Below are 16,620 nucleotides of genomic sequence, written 5' to 3'. Positions count from 1 at the left end.
CCTCCCAAAGTGCTGGGATTACAGGCTTGAGCCACCGCGCCCGGCCAGCATAGCAGATTTCTGAATGTCCTCTACCAGCTGCATGCTCCTGTCCACCTCAATCCAAGTAGGCAGAACAGCTAACCATGCCAGCTCAGACCGGTGGCACAGCTGTGCTGGCTAACACTGGGCACCGCCTGGGATAGTGCTTCTCCCAAATATGCTTGAGGAATGCTGGGTTGAACCATGTCAAGCAGGTCTCGTTCCTGCAGAGCCTTCGGTACCCCGGTGTATACTGTAACTCCAGAAGTGTTTCCTGAGCTTGCCTGACTGGGGAACTTTTCCCCAAGAACCGTCTCAAGTGATGAGTGTTTTGTGAGTCGCACTCTGGGGCAAGCTGGCCTGAGTTAACGTTTCCTCCTGACTGCCTACCTGCTTTCCCTGGAACACTGGGAACTGCCCATCCTCCCTCCCTCCCTCCTCTTCCCACTTCATAGCTTAGCATCAGGAATATTTTAGTTTCGGTTTTTCAAACATATATAATTCCTTTTTTCTTATCTTGTCAGTATCATCTCTTTTTTTCTTTTTCTTATACTTTTTTTTCTCTTCATCCTTTCCTTCTCCTCTAAGGGTTGACTTTCCGCCTTAAGACAATCTTTTCCTCTTTTTCTCCCTCTTTCCCGGCTACTCTCCTATCTTGTGCTCCAGTCTCACCGTAATTGATCATTTTGGGAAAATAAGGTCAGAGTCCAAATAACTAAGTCAAGAAAGGCTTAAAGTCTGCCCTGCCTTTCCAGTAAAGAATATTACCTAATAAATAATAAAATGGTAATGGGAAACCTGAACCCTGAAAAAAAGAGGTGGAAGGAGAAGCATTAGGAACTTCCTGTGTTATCTGTTTTATGGTTATATTCTAGAATAAGAAGAAAGGGATTTTGTAGCACCTGGTTTTGACCTTTGTGTACTGTTTGTTGAGCAAATAAACCTTATGGGCTGTTAGCCCTCTTTATAGCCTCTCAGGGGCTCCCTGGTCCAGACACCCTGCTGTCATTTTGACTGTTCATTCACACACACACACACACACACACACACACACACACACACACCCATTTAAGATTAGATAGAAAGAATGCTCAAAATAAGAGTGGCTTCTGAGACATTTGGTCATTTGGTCCAGGGCTTCCCACACAGGCTTTTCAGTATCGAATTTCTTTCTGCCCCACTGAAATGCTGCACACCCTCCACTACAGTAGGTCATAAGGGTTTCATTCTACTTGAAGTAGGGGCCATGTCCCATCTCCACCTCCTTAGCTTCCCATTCAGTCTTTGCTAGGATTTGCCCAGACCCCTGAGGCTAGACAATGTGGAAACTTCTGTTCCATGTCACAGGTGAGGAAACAGGTTTAGAGAGGGACAGGCTCCAAAAGCCACATAGACAACAGCAGGGCTACAGCTCAAACCCCAGCTCTTGACTCCAGGTTTAGTGCCTTCTCAAGCCATCAGTGACACTCCTCGCGACCAGGGTGCCCCTAGTGTTGCTCACAGCCTGGTATCCAGGGCTGAGAGTGTGCTGTGTGCTCAGACTGCTTAGGTTCAGTCCCGGCACTGCCACTTTCCAGTCACTGACCTCAGGCAGGCTACTTAAGCTCTGCAGGCCTCCATTTCCTCCTTGGCGGGGAGGGCTGTGAGGCATCTGGCACATGGTAAACCCTGAGTTAATATCAGCCGTTACTGGATATCCATTCCTGCCCCTGCACTCTCCATTAGTTCTGCCTATTTCTCTGCCTGCTTCTGTGGTGGTGAATTCTTCATGGCTCCCACTGCCTCCTGCTGCACTCCCACTCAGCCCATATCAGGATCCTTCCTCCTATTGGTTTGGACTCCTTGGAGTCAGAGGATAATGGATAATGGATAATGGAATGAGCCAGGTGGTGGAATCTCAGAGGACTCTGAGGACTTGCTGGGCCTATAAGCCTCTTCAGAGTGGGGCTGTGTGTCAAGCTCCACACACAGGAGTGAACTTTCACAGGTTTTTATGGCTCATACTTCTGTCTGTAGTAAGCTGTTAAGCACTCCCATTTAGCTTGGGCCTCTGTAATCACCGTAATAATTTATATCTCAAGGATATTGAAGGAATGAACGGAGAGGGGCTTTCTAGTAGAGACAGAGAAGAGTAAGAGTTGCTCTTTGTCCTCAAGGTCTCTTCCCCCCACACCCACACCTTAGCTCACCAGCATGAGAGAATCCTATTTGGCTCCTTGGACTCGGAGACGTGGATGTCAAGATATAGAATTCTGATGTCAATGGCCGCAAGAAAAGAAGAAGAAGATATCATAGCAAACAGGGATGCATGCTGCATTTCCTCATACTCAAATCCGGAAAGGAGACTGTAAAGCCACTCTAGGTGAAGGGAGGGCAGGTTGCCACCTGGCAGCATTAGCCATAAATTAAGGAATACAGGATGTTTGTGGGATTACCCAACATAAAAGTTACAAAATGAGTGAGAAATGCAGGCACAGCTGGCCAGGTGGGTTTGTCATCACCATGGCAGCCCTTTGCCCCACAGCCAGTACCCGGGACCGGTCTCTCCAGTTCCAATTGCATATCTTCTGGTACCTTTGTTCTTCTCCCTCAGCTGCCCAAGATTTTTCTGGTTTTGACCATGTTACTTCCTCTTTTTAAACCTGTTAGCATTTCCCGACTGCCCACAGGCAAGGGTCTAAATGGTTGGAAGGCCCAAGCTTAGTATCTGAGACCCTGACCTACCTCCAGCCACTTCCTCCTCCTCCCTCCTTCACTGGATTCCCCATTTACACCCAGAAATCCTTGTCCTCCCCTCCTTGTGCCTTTGCTTATGCTGTCCCCTCTGTTCCTAGTGTGTCTCTGGCCATCTTTTGAGCTTCTGTCCCCAACCTCATTAGCTCTGTGGAGTGCCTGGAGTAGAGCTGACTTCTCCCTCCCTGCTGTTCCCAGACTGCTCAGAACTTCCTGGAAAGAGATGATTATCTGAGTTCTGGCCTCACCCCAGCCCCCAGACTCCCAGTCCCTCATGTTTGCCTCCCTTCTTTCTACCTGACCACACAGCTGGTGCATAGTCAGTATCGATGCGGTGAGTGAAGCATGGGGCTTCTCCCCAGGACTCTTGCCCCTTTGTTTATACCTAGTCTCAGGACACCCTGCTCCTGGTCTTCTGCCTAGATCTGTGCCTCTTGGAAGTGAAGCCTCCATTCCCAGTAAGGCCAGGTTATGACACTTGGGAACTTGCAGGGCCCCTCCCCTGGGCCTCTCCCCAAAGCTTCCGGCTCGTTGCTGAGCAGAGCACAGGCTGCCTGTGACATAGTCCTTGGGGTGACCTCCTATAAATATCTTAGTCTTGTGATTGTTAATGATTGTAAGACTCCTTTAGGGTCCTTTGGACTTAGCACCTTTATGGTCTCTCTTTGAATTCTGACCAGTGAGGCAAATTGTCTTCCGATTGTTCCTGTGGAGGGAAGGCTCCAAAGGTAAGCACATGGTAGCCACATAATGGCTGGGAAGCAGAGCTGGAGTTTGGACAGAGGTGACCTAGAGCCTGAGGAATGTGTCACCCTGCCAACATTATTCCCAGAATGCTCCACGTACACTTGCCAACACTGTGAGTCTCACTGGGTCCTGTGAGGAAGTACAGCAGCTTTTGAGGACAGCCCCAGAGCCCCCTGGGAGGCTTGCTCCATTGTTAGTCCAGTCCCTGAACCCTGCCTCAAAGGAGAAATGGAGGGAGGGCACAGCCAGCTGCCCTTAGGACTCTGTCTGGCTTTGAAGTTTTCTCCTGTTTTCTTTTCTTCTGTGTACTGTTTTAGGATGATGGGGTGATAGTTCCAGGCTGGTTAAGGATGGATTTGGAGACAGTCCTTTGTACCCTCAGTGAGCAAGAGCATCTGTCACCCTACCTGAGCAATTGTCTCTGTCACTGGTCCAAGCAGCTGGTTCCTATACAAGAGCAAGATCAACTGGGGAAAAACAGACTCCTGGGTCTGTCCCATTAGCAAGGACAGCTGCCTGGGCTTATGGCCCCATTGGTTTGGTTTCTATCTTGATCATCTCTACCCTCCCCCCATCCCTGCCTTCCATTTTCTCCCTGAGCTGTCAGTGCACAGATTGATGTGTATGGGAACAGGGCTTGGGAGGAGTGGGGTAGGGCTGGTCCTGTCCTGCAGCCTCCCTTCCTTCAGGCAGGAGGAAGGACCCTTTGGAGCCTGCCAGGGGTGGGGAGTGAGAGTGGGAAGGCCAGGGAAAGTCTCTACACCATCACTGTTTGAGTGTTGCCCCTTTGCTGTGTGCCCCTCCTGGTCCATGTCTCTCTCTGTTCTCCTGGGGACTTGATTTGCTGGTAAATTGCTTCCGTGGATGTTGTTCCGGGAAACACCATTTTTTTTGTGCTCACCGGTGACTCTGTGACAGGGAAAGACAGCTTATTATGAATTTGCCTTTGCATTGAAACAGTGGTCGTCAGAATGGGCCCCTTTTCCCTTGCAGCTTTGACGTTTGCCTCTCTTCCTCACTTCTCTCCCTTGCATCTACCCTTTTCTCTTTTTCTTCTTTTTTGTTTTCCTTCTAGCAGGGGCCTTTTGCCTTTACTTGTTAATCCTGTTTGTAGCAAAGCAAGTGGAAGGAGAAGTTCCTCTCTGATCTGCTTCTTATTCTCCACCTACCTTCTCTTCTGTACTCTCCGCCTCCTAGAGAGAGAGGAATGCCGACCTAACTGCTGCTGCCACTGCTGCTGCCACCACCGCTGCCACCACCACCCTGGTAATGTTCATATGCCCTCAAATCAACCCAGAGCCAGGGCCCTGCTGGTCAGGGGGAGGCTGTGTAAATAACCCCGTGAGTGTGCCATCCTCAGGCCCTGGGGTCTCCCAGGCAAGGCCAGGGCCTCTGTGGGCTCTCTTGGAAATGCCAAAGTTGCTGGAAGCCAGCCTGTTGTACAGAGTCTGAGAGTTTAGCTTCTTTTAAATTAAACCACAGTTGAGCTCATGCTGTATGTACCCTGCTTTTTCCTTAAATTCTTTATCATCGGCATCTTCCCATGTTATTTCATGATCTTCATCATCATCACTTTACATGCCTTCATAGTAGTTGATCATAGAATTTCATCATAATTAACTTGTCTTTTCTCTCTTAGAAGGCCTTTAGATAATGTCTAATTTTCCATGAGCATAAATAATACCATAATGAACATCTTGCAGACTGAAGTTTATTCTGTGTTGGTTTGTTCCACATTTAGGATCATTTCCCCAGGCTAGACTTCCAGATGTGGGATTATGTGTTCAGAAATGGTTTACACATTTTTATAGTTCTTAATATAGATGGCCAAATGGCTTTCTGAAAGAGAAGCTTTACTTTCCTCAAGTATTTTTCTCCAACTTGTATCTGAATGTGCTTAGCACCACTGTCTTGATGTATCTGCAGAAAGCCATGTCGTCACTTCTCAGTGTGCCAGGCCTTGGGAGAGGCAGGCATCCTACGCTGGCTCCTTGGAGCTGGGTTTAAAACAGTGTCCTCTGTGCTCACTTCACCCAGAAGCCCTGCTGGGCTGTTTTAGGAGCTGAGTTCTCTCTGAGGGCAACTTTATAACCTCTGTCCAGTCTGTGTTCCTGTGTGGCAGGGGTCAAGGTTGTGCTCACTCTTGAGAGTGGTGACTTGGGTTGGCTGAAAACCACTCCTTTAGCCTGATCTCTAACCCTTGAAGGTCCATTTCTGTCACTCACTGGGGTGAAACGTTTAAATCTCAGATCCGAGTTTTGTTGAGAGCTCTGAGTTACCATATTATTATGGTTAACAACTAGATCCCAGCAGAGCATGGTGGTGTGTGCTGACAGTCCCAGCTTCTCAAGAGGCTGAGGTGAGAAGATTGCTGGAGCCCAAGAGCTCGAGGCCAGTCTGGGCAACATAGCGAGACCCTGTCTCCCTACCCCAAAACCCAACAACAACAGAAGCAAAACTAGAGCCCAACTGCTGTGAACTCATGGGTGAGAAGATATTATTAGCTCTCCACAAACTCAGCATTTGTATAATCCCAGGCTCTTTCCAGTAATTCTCTGGGATCACCTCCTAGCCTGTCCACTGTTCCAGGATCCACACTTAGGCCTGTAGGAGTGCCCAGTCAGACCTTCTGCTGCCGCTGATCTGTTACTATTTCATGCAACCCACTCGGCCTAGTTCCTTCCTCTTACTGTCTTAGTGGGCACAGAAAAGCATACAGAGGGTGTTTCAGCAAACATTGCCACTGGCTATAGACCTGCCCCCGGATCTGTGGTGTTGAGAGCTTAGTGGTAGCTTCATGTATGGTGGGGAGGGGTGTAGCTCTGTGATGAGCCAGGGCATGTATATGGGAGCAACAGTGTCTCTCATCATGTAGAAATTCTGACTCATTGAGAGTCTTGGCTTTCAGTTGATGGTTTTAACCACATTGCTGCTGTGTCTTTTGGTGCAGGAGAGGCTGGATGCAGTTGGTCCCTAAGCCATTATGGACAAGGGATGTGTCTGCTGATGTACACACATGGACCTGACATCGAAGGAACGCAGGGTGGTTGGACAGAACAGTTCTCTAGAATAGTTGGGACTTGGACAAGAGGGGCCTGTTGCTTTCTATAGTTGGTCATCTGTCCCGTGTTGCAGTGAGGGGAAGGCCACTCTTGCCTTCCTTAACCACAGTTAGGCTTTTCTCGGAATTAGGCCAGACTCTGGGCACCTGTCCTGAGCCTCTCGCTTGCAAGTGTAGTGCACATGCGCAGGGAGCAGGGGATGTGTGAAAGGGGAAGTGGATCCCCTGCCTTTAGCCCTTGGGAGAGACACTGTCTGCTTACCTACCGCTGTTGCCTCACAGGAATCATACAACAACTCCCTAACTGATCTCCTTGCCTTCAATTGGATTGGGACACAAATCCCTCCTTGACATATAAACCATGGTTTAAGGCTCCCTGTGGCCTAAATAAAGATAAAGCTTAAGTGTCTTAGCAAGCACCTAACCCTCCTCCCCGGCCTCTGTGATTTGGCCCATCTCTGCCTTCATGTCTCATTCTGGCTTCACTCATTCAGAATGTCTTGTAGTTCGTTGACTGTTCCCTTTTCCTCACAGCCTTTACAGATGTTCTCACCACGCATGCTTTTCTCTGCTTCTACCGTTGCCTTCTCTCCCACCACCACCTCCAGAGTCGATGTCTGGTCGATTCTGTCTGCTGTCTCCAGTCCCCTTCTGCAGCAGTCTCTGCTCATTTGTTTGGAGATTTTATATGTTTTCTGGCCTTTTTTTAGAGGGTCCGTCTTATCCCTCTAAAAGCAGCAGTTGCCTTAGAAGGAAGCGATAACCGTAACTCTTGTCTGCCAACATAAGATTAGGCCCACCCTTCATAAGCTGGGTCTTTCAACGGGACACCTGCACCCAGCATGCTGGCTCCTCTTTACCGCGACTTCCTATGCATTTCACAGGCCTCCAGAGGTCCTCCTGACTCTCTTCTGCTGTGAGAAACTCTGATCATGTAAGCCACAGCCTAAATCCCTTGAGCCTTAAATGTTTTTGGTAATTCCCCTCTTCATCAGAGAAGCAGGATTTGGGAGGAATCTTGAAGCAAACACTACAGAAGGTAGAGTCTCCAGGTAGGATATCTAAGAGACATTTGGAATGGTCAGACTGTTCAAGATGGGTGAGAAAGCCTCTTCCTGTCATAACAATAGTAGTCCACATTTATTGCCAGGCAGTGTGCTGAGGTCTTAGCCAGTGGGGCAGCCACAGGCCCCATTTTTGAGATGGAATCTCACTGTATTGCCCAGGCTGGAGTGTGGTGGTGATGTCTCGGCTCACTGCAACCTCCGCCTCCCGGGTTCAGGCAATTCTCCTGCCTCAGCCTCCTCAGTAGCTGGGATTACAGGCACGCACCACCATGCCCAGCTAATTTTTTGCATTTTTAATAGAGACGGGGTTTCACCATGTTGACCAGGATGGTCTCGATCTCTTGACCTCGTGATCCACCCGCCTCGGCCTCCCAAAGTGCTGGGATTACAGGCTTGAGCCACCGCGCCCGGCCTGGTAGGCCTAATCTTATGTTGATAGACAACATTGCCTACCACCCGTGTCTCATTTAATACAATGTGCATGCTATCCCCATGACACAAAAGAGGAAACAGGGGCCTGGAGGTGTGATGTGCCCCAAGTCACACAGCTAATAAGTAAAGAAGCCAGCATTCCTGAGATTAAAAATGCATGTGTCTGTTACAGTGGTGTATTTGGTGCTTGATCAACGGTTACTTGAGCGAATGGAGCAGCAGATGCACCGGATTAGTGTGCTCAGTGAGGAAGGCAGGAGTGAGCCTGGGTGTCTTCCCACCTCCTGCGAGTGGTGGGGCTTGGCAAGCTTGCCGAGGCCTGTCTTTCTTATCAAAGAAGGTGCATGCCCCAGTGTTATAGCATTTCACCCAAAGAAGCCTAGAAAATGCTTGACTTTTCTCTCATTCTGGGGGAGGACACTTTCTTTTTCCACCATTCTGCTGGCCTGGTGTTCCCAGGGCCCCCATAGGTGAGAGCACCTGCTAAAGTGCACCATGTGCTTCTGTCTCCCTGCATCCCACAGATGAGGCCTGGCTGGGAGGAGGGAGAGAGGGAGGGATATGTAGTTTAGGTTATTTTGGAAAACTGCCTGACCACCAGTTTTAAGTCTGTGCTGAACACTGGGGCATCTCACCATGCTGAAAGGGCCATGGCACCCCTCACAGTGAAAGGGGGTAGAACCAGGTCTGCTTCTTGGGCTTCTCCAGAGTGCTGTTGCTCATGGGCTTTGGCTCTAGAGGTGCTCATTCATGGTTCCAAAATTCCAATTCCTGGGAAAGGAACAACGCTTAGTTCAGTCTCAGTCAGGAATCTGCTTAGATCAAATAGGCAAGGCCAGTAGGCCCAAGCCTGTGGTAGAGACATGACCTCAAAAAGCCCTCTGCCCCAGTTATTGGGGAGTGTACAAGAGAAGGGAGCATGGTACTGAGCTGGGCAGCCAGCCCTGGGGGTCTAGTGCACAGATGTAGAAAGACTCAGTTGGCATACCTCCCTTTGCTGGTTGGAAAAGTGCTCAATGGGGCTGAATTATGTTTGACAGTGTAATTTAGGTTGGGGTGAGGGTTGTTACAAGATTGTCAAGATGATTAAATGAAATGCCATTTAAAACACTTAGCCATGGCTTGTGTACGGTATCCCCTCCCCAGTGAATAGTCTCACTGTATTATAATAATTCCAACAACTTCATAATTTTTATATCCAATTTCTAAAGTGTGTTTTTCTTTCTTTTTTTTTTTTTTTTTGAGACAGAGTTTCACTCTCTTGCCCAGGCTGGAGTGCAATGGCACAATCTCGGCTCACTGCAACCTCCGCCTCCCAGCTTCAAGCAATTCTGTTGCCTCAGCCTCTCAAGTAGCTGGGATTATAAGCTCCCGCCACCATGCTTGGTTAATTTTGTATTTTTGGTAGAGACAGGGTTTCACTATGTTGGCCAGGCTGGTCTTGAACTCCTGACCTTGGGTGATCCATCCACCTTGGCCTCCCAAAATGTTGGGATTACAGGCGTGAGCCAGAGTCTTGCTCTGTTGCCCAGGCTAGAGTTCAATGGTATGATCTTGGCTTACTGCAACCTCTACCTTCCAGGTTCAAATGATTCTCCTACCTCAGCCTTCTGAGTAGCTGGGATTATAGGCACTCACCATCATGCCTGGCTGATTTTTGTGGAGATGGGGTTTCACCATATTTGTCAGGCTAAACTCCTGACCTCCGGTGATCTGCTCATCCCAGCTTCCCAAAGTGCTGGTATTATAGGAGTGAGCCCCCACACCCGACATTTTTTTGTATTTTTAGTAAAGTTGGGGTTTCACCATGTTGGCCAGGCTGGTCTCGAACTCCTGACCTCAAGTGATCCACCCACCTCAGCCTCCCTAAGTGTTGGGATTATAGGCGTTAGCCACCACGCCCAGCCTAAACTTTGAAATTCTTTGAACCTATGACTTACACAGAATTAGCTGAACGCAGAATTCCAAATCAACTCAGCCTGTGGGGTAGCCAAAGAAAACAGTATGCCTTTGGGCTCCTTCTTCACTCACCATGTGGGGTTAGAAAACTTTGTCAGGGACTTCAAAAAACGAGCTCTTGTGTGTAAAATGTTTCCTTGATGATCTTCCTGGTGCCTTTCCCTAAGTGGTTTGCTTCCCTGAGTTCCCCACCTGAGGCTGGGTGGCTGTGGCACACCTGTGCATTTTGTACGTACGTAGGCAGCCTTGTGGAGTACAGTTTATAGGTCTTGTGGGTTTTTTTGTTTTGTTTTGTTGTTTTCAGATGGGGATCTCACTCTGCCACCCAGGCTGGAGCGCAGTGGTGCTGTCATGGCTCACTGCAATCTCAACCTTCCTGGGATCAGGTGATCCTCCTACCTCAGCCTTTAGAGTAGCAGGGACTACAGGTATGCACCACCATGCCTGGCTAATTTTTGTAATTTTTTGTAGAGACAGGATCTCACCATGTTGCTCAGGCTGGTCTTGAACTCCTGAACTCCTGTGATCTGCCCACCTTGGCCTCCCAAGTGCTAGGATTACAGGTGTGAACCACCATGCCCAACCCAGGTCATCTTTTGAGGGCATGGAGAGAAGACTTTGAGCATGCCACTTTTGAGATTGTGTACCAATCCCAAGCCCCTGTGACGCACTATTTCCCCAAAGTAGAGGGCTCTGATTGTGTTGAACCCAAGAGAGATGGCAAAGACCACTGAATGAGGATTCCAAAGTATTGGGCCTTAGCTTGTTTCCTCGTGTTGGTGTTGTGAGGATTCTGGTTAGGATGACAGCATGTGTGCAGGAGGCTTTGTGAACTGCTAAGAGTGAGGGGTGGCAATGTCAGTGCTGGGTCTGTCCTTACTAACCTGGGGCCACGGGAGGTGGTAAAACCAGATTCTTAACTCCACCCTGTAATGTGATTCCTGTGGTGACCCCTCACATGCCTCTTTGGTTGAGCTTCCCAGAAGGAATTACCATCTGCCATTGTATGTTGAACCCCATTTGTTCATTCATTCATTCATTCATTCAGCCAACCAGCAACTATTTATTGAGCTCTTATTGTGTGACAGGCAGTATTCAAGGAACTGAGTGAATAAAGAACAAAAAAATCTCAGCCTTCATTGAGCTTACATTCTTACTGAAAGTAAACAAATAAAACATGTAGTGTGGCCGGGCGCAGTAGCTCATGTCTGTAATCCCAGCACTTTGGGAGGCCGAGGTGGGTGGATCACTTGAGGGCAGGAATTCGAAACCAGCCTGGCCAACGTGAAACCTCATCTCTACTAAAAAAAAAAAAATTGGGGCCGGGTGTGGTGGCTCACGCCTGTTATCCAAGCACTTTGGAGGCCAAGGTGGGTGGATCACCTGAGGTCGGGAGTTCAAGACCAGCCTGACCAACATGGTGAAACCCCGTCCTAAAAAAAAAAAAATTAACCAGCATGGTAGCGTATGCCTGTAATCCCAGCTACTTGGGAGGCTAAGGCAGGAGAAAAAAAATAGGCTGGGCATGGTGGCTCATGCCTGTAATCCCAGCTACATGGGAGGCTGAGGCAGGAGAATCATTGGAACCTGGGAGGTGGAGGTTGAAGTGAGCCAAGACCGTGCCATTGCACTCCAATCTGGGTGACATGAGCAAAATTCCATCTCAAAAAAATATATAAAAATACTCAGTGCCTTTGCACCAGCAGACTTGGTGCCTTGGGACCTCATGGGTTGGCACCCTGAAGCAGGTGTCCCTCTTCTGTCTTGTGCACCTTGCTTTTATCAATGTGGTCATCAAACCACGGTCAACCATATAAGGAAGGTAGAAGTGAAAACACTCGTAGGTACTCAACCAATGTCACCGGTTTCCTAGAGTTTATATATAGTATGTATAAATAAATAATGCATGTGTTTAAATGCCTTTTTTCACCTTTCCTTTTAGAGCTGCCTCTTTTTAACACTTCCATTCCATTGTATGGATATACTATGATTTATTGAACCAGTTCTCTACTGATTCTTAAATTTTTTGCAATCTTTTGCCGTGATGAACATTCCACAGTGACAGTGTTGTTCCTACTCATTCACACACATGCAAATCCTTCTGCAGGATCTAGAGGGGAATTGCTGACTCAGAGGTCTGGTTACTCTGTACTGATTGTAGAGTGAGGGCAGAAAAGTGAGGCCCAGGAGTTTACTAGTGACCATGTGTTGTAGTGGACAAGTCACCCGTCCCTGTGAGTGCTCTTCCCAAAGGCTTTAAGGCATTTGATATCACTGTTTTTGTTTCTGTACCAGGCCGGAGACACTATGTTCAATCGTGCTAAGCTGCTCAACGTTGGGTTTCGAGAAGCCTTGAAGGACTATGACTACACCTGCTTTGTGTTTAGTGACGTGGACCTCATTCCAATGGATGACCATAATGCCTACAGGTGTTTTTCACAGCCACGGCACATTTCCGTTGCAATGGATAAATTTGGATTCAGGTAAGAGATATTCAGTCAGTCTGTATTAGACATGTTTCTCTCTCATGTGTTGACTAGGAAATGCAGTCCTTGTAGCTCAGGAGTGCCTCTTTAAGCTCTGGAGCAGAATGCCTTCTCCTCTGAGAAATGGATGCTTTGTATTAGTTGAGATGGAAAGAGAAGACCAGAAATGCCAGTAGTCTCTGCACATCCAGACAAGAACAGGTTTTCTCTTTTTTTTGGAGACAGAGTCTGGCTCTATCACCCAGGCTGGAGTGCAGTGGCATGATTCTGGCTCACTGCAACCTCTGCCTCCTGGATTCAAGCCATCCTCCCACCTCAGCCTTCTGAGTAGCTGGGACTACAGTCACATGCCACCATGCCCAGCTAATTTTTGTATATTTTGTAGAGGTGGGGTTTTGCTATATTGCCCAGTCTGGTCTTGAACTTCTGTGCTCAAGCAATCTATCCGCCTCGACCTCTCGAAGTGCCGAATTATAGGTGTATGCCACCATGCCTGGCCTAAGAACATTTTTTAGCATTTGGGATGGCTCTCATCTTTAGGCTCCAAACAGATACTGTATTTTCTTGCTTTTCTCTTTCTCTTGCCCCACAAGTTTTGGAAAGCAAACTGGAATAGTTTTTCCCCACTGAATTATTTAGCTTGTATACCTCAGTAGATGTTCCTTGGCCTGTTTTGTTTTGTTTTTGAGATAGGGTATTGCTCTGTCACCCAGACTGGAATGAAGTGACACAATCATGGCTCACTGCAGCCGACTGCCTGGGATCAAGCCATCCTGCAGCCTCAGCCTCCTGAGTAGCTGGGACTACAGGCATGAACCACCATATCCAGCTAATTTTTTATTTTTAGTAGAGATGAGGTCTGGCTATGTTTGGCCTTGAACTCCTGTGCCCAAGCGATCCTCCCACCTCAGCCTCCCAAAGCGTTGGGATTACGGGTGTGAACCACTGCTCCTGCCCTTGGCCCTTGAAGAAGGAGCATGATTCTGTTTTCCAGCAGGGCACAAACTTCTGCTTAAATACACAGCCCAAATTTTCCCACCAAAATGCCCCTAGTGAAGAGGCCAGCCCAGATGCCCGACTAGGGTATAGTCCATTGTTTTGTCTTAAAAATAAGTATATAGGCCGGGCGTGGTGGCTCACACCTGTAATCCCAGCAGTTTGGGAGGCCGAGGCAGGTGGATCACTTGAGGTCAGGAGTTCGAAACCAGCTTGTCCAACATGGTGAAACCCCGTCTCTACTAAAAATACAAAATTAGCTGGGCATGGTGGTACATGCCTGTAATCCCAGCTACTTGGGAGGCTGAGGCAGGAGAATCGCTTGAACCTGGGAGGCAGAGGTTGTAGTGAGCCAAGATCATGCCACTGCACTGCAGCCTGGGTAACAAGAGCAAAAATCCATCATCTCAAAAAAAAAAAAGTATATAAATAAGTTTGCATATTGTTTCCTAATTTGTCCATGTTTATCTTAACATAAAAGCTTTAAATTATTTATCAGTGGTTGAGCCTGGTGGCTCACGCCTGTAATCCTATGGCAAGGCAGGCAGATCACCTGAGGCCAAGGCAGGCAGATCACCTGAGGTCAGGAGTTCGAGACCAGCCTGGCCAGCATGGAGAAATCCTGTCTCTACTAAAAATACAAAAATTAGCTGGACATGGTGGCAGGCACCTGGAATCCCAGCTACTTGGGAAGCTGGCACAGGAGAATCTCTTGAACCCGGGAGGCAGAGGTTGCAGTGTGCCAAGATCACACCATTGTACTCTAGCCTGGGTGACAGAATGAGACTCTGTGTAAAAATAAATAAATAAGTAAGTAAGTAAGTAAGTAAATAAATAAATAAATAAATAAAATTACCTATCAATTGAATAGCATAACCTTTTTCTTCCTTGCTTTAAGTAAATTTGAATATCCAGCAGCTGTGCTGCAGGTACCCTATGTTTTGGGTGCCCCTGGTTTAGGCTGACTGGTACAGTGTGGTTGGTCCATGTATACAGCAGGCCCTTTATGTAAATACAACTTCTTTTCTTTTTTTTGAGACAGAGTCTTACTTGTCACCCAGGCTGGAGTGCAGTGGTGTGATCATGCTCACTGTGGCCTTAAACTCCCTGGCTCAAGCAGTCCTCTCACCTCAGCTTTCCTAGTAGCTGGGACCACAGGCGTGGGCCAGTACCTCTGGCTGATTAAAAACAAAAAAATTTTTTAGAAATGTCTCACTATGTTGCCCAGGCTGATCTTGAACTCCTGGCGGCTCAAGCTATCCTCCTGCCTTGACCTCCCAAAGTGCTGGGATTAGAGGCATGAGCTACTGCGCCTGCTGAGATGCAGCAGCTTTCTGTCAGACTCATTTGATTCTCATCATTTCTTCCTATCCTCCCTTGCTGGGGGTATGAGGGCTGTGATGGGAATATAGGAATGTATGAAGTCCTTCTCCCAGATCAAAGACCCTAACTTATTGTCTTAAAGGGAGAAAAATTTGAATGTAACCTTACTTTTAGACTCTTCAGAAATCATTCTATGCCCTTCCATCCCACTTCCACCCTTCCTCCCTCTCTATGTGTGTATCTTCTTCTCTTGAAACACACAGGTTTATACCCTGACCCCTCTTGATTCCTCCCTTGAAGCATGGTTGTGAACCAGAAAGGGGCCTATGATGCCCTAATTCTTTGCCGCAGCACCATGTTTGTTTCACGAGGAGCCAGGCAGGTTTGGGCTCAGGGCACATAGGTAAGAGAAAGCAGCAGACACAGCAAAACCAAATCATATCAGACTGGTATGTACTTCTCCTTGAAATAGCTAAGAAACTATTTCTGTAAAAGCACTGATTATCAAAAAACTTTATTGGCCTGGCCACCTCTGATTCAAACCCTCTCATTAATAGTATGAACAATAGTGTGAGGCATGCCAAAGGTGGATGACTCGGCACCTAAGTGATGACACCTAATTATGAATAGGTTCATTAAAGCAGATCCCCCAGGGACCTTTGCCTGAGGATCCTTTCAGTCAGAATTCCTGAATATATTTGAAAATAATAATTGCATCTTTATTTTCATATGTTCTTACATGGTCTGGCTGACTTTCCCATCAAAGTCTGAGTTAGAGTTTTCCTTAATTTATGTGATGGGTTTGGTCTTTTTGGATTCCAGAAATAGCCTGGGTGTGGTTTGGAGCTGCACTCAGAGTCGACACAAAACCACAGCTTTTAGAGAACCCACAGGAAGGCTTTGGGGCACATCCTGATTCTTGATATGTCTCATCAGTGCTGACTTTGTATCCCTTAGGGGTTCACAACTCATAACCCCTGAAATATTAAAATACAAAAAGTTTTGGAAGGATGAGAGCCCAGATGCTCTACTACTTGAAAATATGTTAAAACATAAGTTCATCATTATACATTTTGCTAAATCAGGATAAAGTCCGAAGTTTCAAAGAATTTTTATTTTAACAAATTTCCGGAAACACTGCCTCGACCGTCAAGGTTGGTGTTCTAGTCAGTATGCCTTTGGAAGCATGAAAGCTAGATTGGTCAATAGGAGGAGGGTGGAAGCGGGGCTATGACTGAGTGGGTACAGAGAGACTCTAAAATAATCTCAGATTCCAGGAGCTCCTGGATAAGGACTTCATGGGCAGAAGCAGAGCACAGGGGAAGCAGATTCCTGAGCCATTCAGGAAGAAGTGGGCTTAGGCCTGCTCTTGTCACTGACTGGCTTTCTACATAACCACAGAAACAGCTGTTGTGTTGTGGAAAGAGGAAGATCATACTTTTTGATACGTGTGTCTAACCTAAGGTCATCTGAGACCTGATACAAAAACAAACAAAACCCTTATAACTGCTCCTTCTCACCCCACCTACCATCAAAAAAGCTCTAGAGAGACTGAGCACCATGGATCACCTGAGGTGAGGAGTTCGAGACCAGCCTGATCAATATGGTGAAACTCCATCTCTACCAAAAGTACAAAAATTAGCCAGTGATGGCATGTACCTGTAGTCCCAGCTACTTGGGAGGTTGAGGAAGGATAATTGCTTGAACCTAGGAGGTAGAGGTTGCAGTGAGCCAAGATTGCACCATTGCACTCCAGCCTGGGCTACAGAGTGAGATTCTCTCTCTGGAAAAAAAA

At 47.5% G+C, this 16,620-nt stretch overlaps 1 protein-coding gene across 2 annotated transcripts in view; it reads left to right on the top strand.

Moving 5' to 3' along the window:
• B4GALT1 (beta-1,4-galactosyltransferase 1) overlaps positions 1-16,620 on the top strand; it is a 74,000-nt gene that overhangs the window by 44,384 nt on the left and 12,996 nt on the right. The window contains exon 3 of one of the 2 annotated variants that reach the window (XM_017548327.2): positions 12,316-12,503. The exons of the other annotated variant lie outside the window; for it this stretch is intronic. Within the exon in view, the coding sequence (XP_017403816.1) occupies positions 12,316-12,503 (188 nt within the window). The remainder of the gene's footprint in view (positions 1-12,315; positions 12,504-16,620) is intronic. 2 annotated transcript variants of the gene reach the window in all.

Source organism: Cebus imitator, unplaced genomic scaffold (assembly GCF_001604975.1).
Source record: "Cebus imitator isolate Cc_AM_T3 unplaced genomic scaffold, Cebus_imitator-1.0 Scaffold206, whole genome shotgun sequence".
NCBI lineage: Eukaryota > Metazoa > Chordata > Mammalia > Primates > Cebidae > Cebus > Cebus imitator.
This window is presented reverse-complemented; position numbering and strand designations above follow the sequence as displayed.